Below are 11048 nucleotides of genomic sequence, written 5' to 3' on the forward strand. Positions count from 1 at the left end.
TGTGCACAAAACCGTGTGTGCGTGTGTGTGTGCATGCACATGCAACACGTTTGAATGTGTGTGGGAGTTTGTTTGTTGGAATTGTTGTGAACTCTAAGGAGATATTGCTGGATTTACCTCTGTACCTCCTCTGTGTTATGAGTCTCCCTGCGATGTGGTGCTCACTGTCAGATTGACAGGCCGATATTAAAAAATCCAACACTTGGCCGCATCTGCACTGAACTGATGAAACCAAGGTCTGGCCATATCAAAAGCAATATTAGCACTTGTTTGGCAGTGGCATAAAATGCAATAATGTTGCATGTGGAAGTGACGTAACAATATTGGTCCCCCAGGTGTTGAACGAACACACTTTTGTCTTAAATTATTCTTATTTCTCTCATAAGTAAAGCCCAGACCCGCTAACATGCCTGTATCCATTATGTGAAGCTCATATTTCCTATGAGGATATTAAACATACAGCCCTCCTTTCAAGACAAATATGCTGAACATGCAAAATGTAATTATGGTTTAATAGCTTTCATCTGTCATCAAGTCTTCCTCTTTAATCACGGAAGTCATTTATCTCACAGGTAGGAACAAGGCGAGGTCTATTACATATTCAAATCCCTGCACATGTAGATATATGGACATACGTGACCCTTCATCTAATAAATTAGAGAGCCCAAAATGGAGCCCTGTGTTGCTATGGGCCGTAGCTGTCAGCAGCAGCGAGTCACTGAGAGTGATTCAAATCCAAAGCTTCACGAAAAGAAGGAGGAGAAAAATCTTGCTGCCTGCAGAGCAGAAGAGGAATCACTTCGGGAATTATGTTGACAGTCCACTTTGCAGGGAGCGTCAACTCATCTTGTGTTCCCAAGCAGGTTCACAGGTTAAGAGGGGTTGGGGCTGAGAGTTTGATCAGACTGTAGAATGTGTTTTGGCTTCAGAGGGCAATATTGTTTGCCCTCCATTTCTTACACAGAACAACTATTGGTTAGGAATCTCGACTTTCTTGCTTTCTTGCAAATTGGAGCTTAAAATCTGTTCTTTCCCCTGCTGCTGCAGTGTTCTGCTGTCGCCAACAGTTGCCGCGACAGCTCCAAACTGGTAATGAAGTGATGAATGGGGTGCAAACAATATGAAAACCCTAGTGGAACATAATCTCACAAGGACAAAGCAGGAAAGCTTGAAAAAAGAATCAGAAATTGGACTAATTGTGGGGTAGGATTTGTCCTCTGATTGCATTAATGTAACACAAAGATTGTGACTCTGCAGCCAGACACTGATGGCACACATGTTGCAGACAAAGCCGCAGTAAGGTTGCCACAGTCTGCTCCCGCTCAAAGATTTTAAATATGCTTTTTTATTTTTCTTTCTACCAACTGTTTTTAATTTACAGACAGGTGATGTTTTCCATCTGACACAACATCATTGGAAGTATTTTCCCACTAACCTGACATTCACAGAAAATTGCACTTTGAATTATTTGCAGCTGCTATTTGACTGGTTTGATTCGGAGAAATATGGTGATTCCAAGATGATACAGGAATGATCCACCTTTGAAGACAAGCTAAGAGCAGTAAAGGCAAACAAACTTGATAGCATGTTTATTTCAAACATAAATGAGAGTTCCGATGAAAAGACTTTTCGGCACTTAAGAGTTTTGATTCTGCTGACATTTCACCGCCGGCAGACCTGTTATTATCATCAGAAGAGGGTGGGTGTCGGACCATGCAGTGGTCACAGCCATGGCTGCTGTTAATCAGTGAGCACAGAGGAGACCAACTGGAGACCAAGTGGGCTTTGAATTATTCAAGGCAAACAACACACACAACAATGTTTTCTCCTGCAGTTCCATGGCCAAAGTTTCAAAAGTGAAATGACATGAGTCATGCTTTAATTAACATTATTTCCTCTCTGTCTCTGCAGGTGTTCCCAGTAATCATGGACCAGTGCGTAAGTTGATCAAGCTCTTTAAAATGGCATGCTGACTTGTGGTTTGGCTAACTCTCGATTGTAAATTTGTGCCATACATTAATGTAATGGTTCAGAAGTATGTTTTACACACTGGAAAAAAAATCATTTCTAACAAACCGTTAATGTAGAATTTACTTTTTAATGTCCTACTTTTATTAATGGAAGTGATCCAATGCATGGTGTGAGAAAGCTTTTCTCCAGTGCAGCTTTAATAGTCTCAGTTGTTACTAGTAAAATCCAAAGAAAATAATTAAAAACCAGTAGAATTTTCTTTTCCCACTGTCAAAATTTCCATCTGGTTTTACTGGCTGATTTCCAATTATTTCCATGTAGCATTAAATCAATAAGCAGTTGACCTAATGGCCATGAAGCTTTGTAAAACTTTGTGTTGAATTGCAAACCCAATCAGGATTTAAGAGACCCTTTGATTTTCATATTGTGCAGAAATAAATGGAAATCAAAGGATGCCTGAAAGATTTCCCAGCCTGCAGGCTTTCCATTGCAGAAAATCCCTTGCTCTGCAGTATGGTTTGCAAAATGATCAGCAGTTATATTAACTATATGATTTGTATTTAACAAGCTAAAACACTAATACAGTTTAAGATTAAATGACTTGCTAGCTCATGAATTACTGTAAGAGTCCTGCATGTTTGGGCGAGCGTATCAGCAGGCACTCCTGAGAGTCATTTTCTCTCTACGCTAGAATATTTGCTTTAAGCGCACAGACAGATATTTGCCCAAAGCCAGAGAAGAGAATAGCATTTTTTATGAAGACGTGGTTCCCACCATGCATCCCTACACATGTTGATGCCTGAAGGTGACTCACTGATACTGGATAACAAAAGCAGCTACTTTGTGTACCTGTCCCTGCCTTTGTCTTGTGGAACATTCACTCATTTAAGCTGCATGCCTTCTACAATAGTGCATTTATTATTCCAGACACGTGGCAGAAATTTTCCAATAATTCATAGGCAAATTAGCCCAGATAACAAACGGTTATTATTGCAAAACGGAGATGCATGCAGCCCATCAGTGCTTTAACTACATAAAAGCATGAATTATATGGCAACTCGAAGTGTAATATATAATTTTTCCCATTTTTACACAGATCGAGCAAATGCTTCATCTCTCGGTGTTGCAAATCGTAACCAAGGTAGGCTTATAGGCTTTGCAACTTCAGCATGACACCAACAATACATAGAAAGAATTGATTGATTGGGAATTCGAAGAGGAAAGTGCAGTGTAGAATATGCAAACAGCGGCATGCAATGGGTTGTTTTCCCAAAGCCCAGACGCTTTCATCCTGCATACACACAAACACATGCTGGTCCTTACAAGGCAGACCTTTTGTTGTGAGAACACTGCAGGGAATGGACCACATGCCTCGTGATCACAGAGTCCACAGCCTCCTAACCCCTTTGATCATGCCCTCTTTTTAAATACCCAGAATTCTCTCTGGGGGTGCACCCTTTCTGCCTTGCTCTAAAGGAAAAAAAAGGAAAGAGGAGAAGGAGAGGGAAGGAGAGAAGGAGCTCCAGGGGGGTTTATGTAGATTGATCTCCAGCTATCTCCAGCTAATCCTCAGGCCCAGATATATCCTGTGTAGTGAGTGTTAAGTTGCATCTGCACCACTGCTCTCAAAGCCAGAGGAGAAAAAATTAAAAGAGGACTTTCAGGATTTTCACAATCAAGGGAGGGCATATCTGTCTCTCTCTCTTCTGGATTCACAAAGCTGGGAATGAGTCAGAGGTGAAATAAAACCAACTACTGTGCTGGAGTGGATCACAAACAGTGCCTTCCTGTGTAATCTGCATCGCTCTCATATAAAGTGTCAGACCACAGTAGCAACCTGTAGCAATTTCATGAAAAGCTTTTGCATGTAGGTGTATTGTATTTGCTGCACTTACAGTACATTAGCAGTTGTAAACGTCCCATGTCAGTAGGTGTTTTCATTGGAAAATCCTTCAGCGCAAGGAGAGGTGACATTTTCTTTAGTGAAGAGGTGACATTTTATAGTGCAGCAGCAGGGTCTCTGAAATAAACACAAGGAACCTATTTAGCAGGTGCAATACAAGCTATCATGTGGGACTACAACTGGCAATTACTTTTGATTCATTTACAAATTACACTGATGCATCTGTAGTTTGCCATTTCAAATATCATAGAACAAAAACCCTTCAAATAGAACAAAAAACACCTCAAGAGTCAAATGTGGCATCATTGAATGTTCTGTTTCGTCAGTGACATAAAGAGAAAAAATCCTCATATTTGTTGAGCCGTGGGCAGAGACTGCTTTGATGACTAAATAACAACATACGTAAATCTCAATCTGAACAAGGTTTGATTGCAAATGGTGTTACTGGAAAACACCAGTAATTTTGTAATAATTAAAAAAGAAATCAACATTTTGTACAAATGTTTAAAGCAATATTTTAATATCTTAGGAAGACACTTTGGGAAATACATTTATCTGCTATCTTGCCTATCTTAGCTTAGCATAAACACTGGAAGCGGAGGGAAACTGTTAGCTGGACTACTCCCCCAAAAAAACACAACTTATCATTTTACATTTGTGTTTGTGAAAACACTAAGGAAACAAGATACAGCGTGTTAATGAGCGTGCATTATTACTGCTAGTAGTCATATTTTTGAAAAAAGCCAGGTAAGCTGTTTCCCTACGCCGCCACTCTTTGTGCTAAGCTAAGCTAACAGGCTGTAGCTTCACATTTAACTCCATGAGTGTGGCATCAATCTTCTCATCTCTTAGTAGGAATGGGAATATTTCCCAATTTTTTTAACTGTACCTTTAACTTTCTAATCTTCTAGTCGTGACTTATACGAGCACAGGACTTGATTCAAAGGAAAGACACAGCGGCGCTTTCTGTCTTTAGATGCAGTATTCTATCCCTGCTACTGTCAAGTGCCAACACACAGCTGACAATTTATATTGAACTTCAGCGCCTCGAGTCATGACTTATGATGAAGCCTTCATGTTAATATGATAACAGAAGGCTGAACGCAGGTTTCAGTTTACCCTGACATCATGGCAAAAGTTATTGATTCAGTGTAATTGAAGCAACACTGTTCTGTCTCCGAGCATATAATTAGCAGATCCTGTATCTGAAAACTGTCTCCAGCTATACTTAATTGCACTGCTGAATCTATAGCTATAAAGGCTTTTTAAAACTATTAAATTAATCACTGTGAATATGATTTTTTCTCTTCACTGTATGTAATTAAATGGAGGTGCTGCGGGGGGGGATCTTTAATACCATAACTCCCTTTCAGGCTGCACACGACTGCAATGAAACTCAGAGATTTGATGTAAAAAGGTGGGCTATTCAAACTTTTTTCTACGACATAAGGGTTAGATCTTCCACAAAAGGAGTGACGGGAGCTTCGGTCTAGGACATCCATTTGTGACTTATAACCTGATATCATGCTGATATTTGCTGTATCTCAGAGACTTCAGTTGCACAGTGTCTGAGGCCATCAAGAGTTCACTGAGATGAGAGGATTACAGAACTGCCTGAGTATGTCTAGGACATAAACTGACGGCTAGATTCACCAAAAACTGAACAGAAGGAACAAAATGTCCAATGTTTCAGTAGCATACTAGATGAAATGTGTCCTAACTGACCCAATAATCCAGTCAATAGTGTGTGATTGAATGAACATACCGTTCGATTGCATCATGCCTCCAGTCACACAAGCAGCAGTAAGAAATTTAATTCAGGTCTTTGTCTTTTCTATCTATCATTTTTGTCGTGTGACTTCGTTGAATCTTCGCCTTGTTGCTTTGTGCAACACCAAGGCCCAGAGTTGGATCTGTTATAACAGTTATATTGCTAAAATGTCACACATCTGACAGACGTGTCAGGTGCACATATGTGTCAGAGAGAGTACGCCGGTGCTTAGCCCAGTTTTGAATTGCTGTGTTCTCACCTGCTTCTAGCACCAGTCTGAGTGTGAGTGATGTCAAGGTAAAGCTGTATGTAGAAAATCATTCAAGAAGCATGATATTGTATTTTAGTATCTCTGATCAAAGGGTGATTGTACACATCAGGTTCAGTGCACTCGTCTCAGCCTGCCAAACAGTTGTATAAAGAGGAACCCATAATGATATCACCAGGCTTTGGCTTGAGACTACAGTCTTTAAGCAAAGATCCTGTGTTACAAACTGGGGCATGGAGTTTGAAAAGAAAGGTTATTTGTCGGATCCAGTGTTTTGGGGGCTTGGCCTACACTTACTTATGCTAGATAAATGTGAGGATACCTGAGGTTCTGCTGCCTTAATTTTGATCTAAGCCCCCCAATCTTGTAGAAGTGCAATACTAATTAGTCAAGTGCCCCTTAAAACATTCTTAAGATTATAATCATATTTTATATTTCAGGTTTAAATTAGTTATACTGGTTATTTTGATTACTGTGCATGTGCAAATATACCTTATTTCACTCACGTCCCAAATTTTGCCTCACTGTGTTGTGCCACTGTCACATGTTCATCTCATCTATAATAGATAGGAATTGAAGATGCTAAAGGACTTTTTATTGTTTCACACATAGTCTAAGTAACACAAGATAATTGACTTATTTTACACTATATTTTGTGGCTCCACAAAGACACCGCAGGCTTCAGCCTGTGGAAAAGAAAACTAATTGGGCTACAGATGCTTTTAGACAATGGTCCTGAGGGTTTGCTGGAGGACACACAGATTATCCTCTGGCCACAGGCAACAAAGTTAATGTGTAGGCTAGACGTTGGAGATTTAGCTAATCCCATGGAAATCTTTACCAAAACAGACAGAGCAGGTGTTTTCCATTAGCTGTAAAATTAGAAAGTTGATGTTACTGACTGTGGTGAAGTCAGGAGGCCATTAATATTTGAATCCACTGAGGGCCGGGCAGCTGCACTTTAAGATTCAGAGGTCCATCTTCATGCATGCAAAGATCAGGTACATACATTTGGGACTAGTAAGGTCTTGATCCTGTGAGACCAAGACTGTCAGGGCCTGAGACATATTTGGGCTGGGCTTAAGCCTGTATTTGATGGAATTTTTGGGGACTGGTTACGGTTAGGAAAAGAAAAACACATACCAACATGTTGGCTCTTACTCGCTGTGTCCCCAGGATTAATAGATGGAACAGCAATTGGCCTCAGTGTTAGTTTTGTGGCAAAATCTGTTTTTGTCTAAAAATTTCAGAACAGTGCTCTGGGAAAAGGCCACTGCAGGCTGATTTTGGCTCTCAGATTTTCAGATCCTTTAATAATACATGAAGGCTCACCATTTCTCCTTTTGCAACTTTGCAGCTGAAAACAGAGCCACGTCCCTTACATCGTTTGGAAAACAGTGAAACTTAGCTTAGAAATTAGAATTACCCTTCGTTTCATTGGCCCGGATTGGCTCTTTAAGTATGTTACATATGAAACCGTGACTGTCTGAATGTGAATCTGTGTTTGTGAGTCATTGGTCCACTGCAGTTCCAAGACAAATGCTCAGCTGTGGCGTGGACTGCTTATTTTGCTCATGATATGTCTTGTAGCATATAAAAAACACCATATGGCCATGTTAACAAGGTTAGAAAATCTTGATTTTCATTGGAACAGGTCTTTAAAGGGAATGAGAGGAGTTGACGCTACAAGCAATGATTATGATGCCAGCCCCTATTATACCTAATAATAATATAATTCCTATTCAACCCCTTTCACAGCTGCCTCTAATTATGAAAATTATCAAAAATGTTTTCATCACACTCACTCGCATCTAGACCATAATTCTTTTTCTTGCTCAGTATTGATTTGGCCTTTAAAGGAAGATGAATGTAAACAAACAGCTTATTCACGATATGATTTGCAGATCAGGGTCTCTGGTGTTTTGTGTGTGTGTGTGTGTGTGTGTGTGTGTGTGTGTGTGTGTGTGTGTGTGTGTGTGTGTGTGTGTGTGTGTGTGTGCACGTGTGTGAGTTTAATCTAAATATAAACTTTATGATGTCGCGTTCCCAGCATCGATTCGAAGTTTTGTGGCCGAAAATGTTTAATCTATCTAAAACATCAATTGTAAATGTCAGATTTCGGTGTCAGTCTCTGAATCAAAAAGCAGTGGCTTCTTGCCAGGCTCATTATTTTGCACCAGTGTTCAGAAATCATACAGGGAGAAATCTATCATGCAACGCAGCCCCAGAACCTGCTGCATTTTAAGCAAGGAGTTTGACTGACTGGACGAACTGATACATTTGCTCTTACAACGCTATCATTATAAATCTCTCTATTAAAAGGAAACTGTCGCACCAAATCGCACAGGGTTTTCCACAGTAGAGGCAGACAAGGCAAGCTTCACCAAAAGTGTAATTTACAACACTTGGCCACAAAATTCCTTAAAATCCCATACTGACAATAAAACCCTACATCCACAGGTGGAATTTCCATTTAAAGCACATGACAGTGGTGTCTGTGTGAAAAGGATTGGAATATTACTAAGTTAAATGCAATACCAATGCCTTTTTAATCAGTTTTAGCAGGAGCAATGATTATTTGTTGGGTTTATTCTGATGCATGAGCCACATTACTGAAAACCAAAAATGTGATTACTATTTATGCAGGGAGAGATATCCAATTACACTGAAATCTCTTGGCAAATATTACCTCTTCCAGGATTTCACCTCTGCCAGCAGAGGGGCTTCCTGGGATAATTGAGTCGTGAGTTTTTGTCTGGAAATGTGAAAATCAGCTTATGTAGTCCTAATCAGTCTATATCAAAACAAATAAATGTTTGGTGGCCAGCAAGGCAGTGCAGTCCTGGATGTAATGTCCTTACAGGGTTTTATCGTTTGTTATAAGGTTAACCGCAGCGACGAAAACAACAGCAATTGGTGAATTACCTGGAAAGGCTTATTTGCATACCAAAGGTAGTGCTGGTGTAGGTGGAGCCAGGTATCCATCCCATGTCCTCTCCTCTTTCTCTTCTTTGAGTGTCATTGTGCCCGTGGGAAGCAAAATTCAATTCTGTCCAGCAGAGAGGGTCTGTCTCACAATACGCTGGCATCCTTTGGTTCACTAATCATTAATTTCACCTCATCACTGCCATGGTTTGTTTGCTCTTTTGTTTTGCCAGGATTATTTGCTCTAAAGTCCCTTTGGTGCTCCTAAAAATATCCGTAAAATGTCTGTCTGTGTTCTTTTGTTATAAACAGTCATTCATAGAAAGGGTTTTCACAGGCTGTGGGCTGCATTCTAGTATTCATACAGTATGTGCCCTGGTTATCTGTCTCCTCTCCGTCTGCGCACTCCTACACAAAAGTCCTTGGTTTCACCCTCCCTAATGTGTCAGCTGTGCTCTAAGGACATGCAGACAGGACAAGAAGAGGCAGCTTGTGCCCTGTGAACTTGCCTGTTGATGTTCTCTGCCTCCCTATCCCTGAGTGATCTATTAATCACCCCTCCCTGTCTCCCCTGCCCTTTTTGCTTTGTCTCCACAGCTCGGGTGTGCGACAACGCAATGCTGCGCTGTCAGAACGGTGGCACGTGCCACCACCATCAGCGGTGCCATTGTTCCCCCGGCTTCACGGGCGTCCTGTGCGAGAGAGCTCGCTGCCAGGGCCCTGGGGAGTGTGATGACCAATTGTCTGGACGGGGTTCCTTCAATCTTCCCCCCATCGGCCGCCAGCTCGCTCTTACCCTCGTAGTGCTCCCGCTATTGATTGTTTCCCTTTGTTGAGAGACCTGGAGAACCTCCCATCCTCTACCAAAACCCTTAGACCACGTATGTTGAGAGTGAACTCTCAACCCTAAGGACATTAAGGACAAAGGATGTCTGGACAATGTGCTAAGAATACAATATAAGTAACTCTTTTATATCTCCAAGGCCACATGTTGGGTGACAGTATTATTTGTGCAACAGGTTGTGCACCGATCTGTTAGGCTGAGTACTAGTTGGATTTATGAAAGGCTTGGTGAAGTCACTGCTGTCTTAGTCGCAGAGGAAACGGTTGGAGCCCTCGCTGTGTGATTATGTCATTGGCTGATACTTCTTTAAAGGCAGGCTGGAGACTCGGATAGAGCTACCCACATTCTGAGAGCAAACTGTACAAAACTAGACACATGATTTCTAAGTATCATCTGAGGTTATTAAAAAATAATAATGTGGACGGGGACATCTTAAAACATCTTGCCTCACTGCCTCCTTCCTTACTTGTTAACCCTCTTCTCTCCTCCTTTCCCTCACTCTTCCCCTTCCCCCCCTCACTTTCTCCTCCCTGTGCTTTGGTGACTCTGGTGATTTTACTTTGCTGAAGGGTGTCTGTTGTTTTGCCAAATGCTGCACATGTATTATTATCAAGCCCCTCGACAAGTACCGATCTAGTACTTTTTTGTTTTCTTTTTCAGAGGCTTTGTAGTCATGCTTGAGCTCACCTGTATGGGAAAAAAAAGTTGTAACATACTGTAACTGTATTTAATTTTTGTATAAAACAGATATTTTCATGACTACGCAAAACAAAAAGATGTATTACTTGTTTTCTATTGCTGCCGACCTGTCCTAGATGTGGACTATGAGTGCGCAAGGAGTTTGGTTGTATTATTTCTTTGCTTGTGTGGCACATGGTTCTCCTCATTTGAGAGCTGCTGTCAAAACTATGTTTACATACACACTTACACAATACACTTCCACCAAAGGGAAAAAGAAAATCATGTCTTTGTCTTGTTGTTGAACAGTAGTCATTTTATCCAATGGTAATATGGCATTTGAGAAAAGATGTAGATGTGTATTGTTTATAGATAGGCACAAGCCAATGACAGTAGCTGAATGTGATTTTACAGGATTTTTGAAAGCTATCAATGCCAATCGTTGACCTATTCACTGAAGCAACGGTTGCTGGTAATGATATATCATCAACAAATGACGTCCAAGTTCTATGACTGAGGTTGTGTTTTCCAGCGTGCTGTAACCCATCCTTGCTGTGCTCATGAAACGTGGCAGAATCCGAAGAATCTCAAGCCAAAATCTCATCAGCTATATGTAAATATCACGAGAAGACTCTGGAAAAATGAGATTGCACGGCTGTTGCAGAGGTTGTCCAGCTCAAATCTTTAA

At 40.9% G+C, this 11048-nt stretch overlaps 1 protein-coding gene across 3 annotated transcripts in view; it reads left to right on the forward strand.

Annotated features, from left to right (window-relative positions):
- The window catches only part of LOC139338634 (netrin-G1-like), a 62542-nt gene extending 52085 nt beyond the window's left edge, over positions 1-10457 (forward strand). For 2 of the 3 annotated variants that reach the window (XM_070973832.1, XM_070973831.1), the window contains exons 5-7: positions 1912-1938; positions 3068-3112; positions 9436-10457. In XM_070973832.1, the coding sequence (XP_070829933.1) occupies positions 1912-1938; positions 3068-3112; positions 9436-9674 (311 nt within the window). In that variant the 3' untranslated portion in view covers positions 9675-10457. The remainder of the gene's footprint in view (positions 1-1911; positions 1939-3067; positions 3113-9435) is intronic. The other variant, XM_070973833.1, reaches the window with a different exon arrangement.
- The last annotated feature ends 591 nt before the right edge of the window (positions 10458-11048 follow it).

This window comes from Chaetodon trifascialis, chromosome 11 (genome assembly GCF_039877785.1).
Source record: "Chaetodon trifascialis isolate fChaTrf1 chromosome 11, fChaTrf1.hap1, whole genome shotgun sequence".
Taxonomy (NCBI): Eukaryota; Metazoa; Chordata; class Actinopteri; order Chaetodontiformes; family Chaetodontidae; genus Chaetodon; species Chaetodon trifascialis.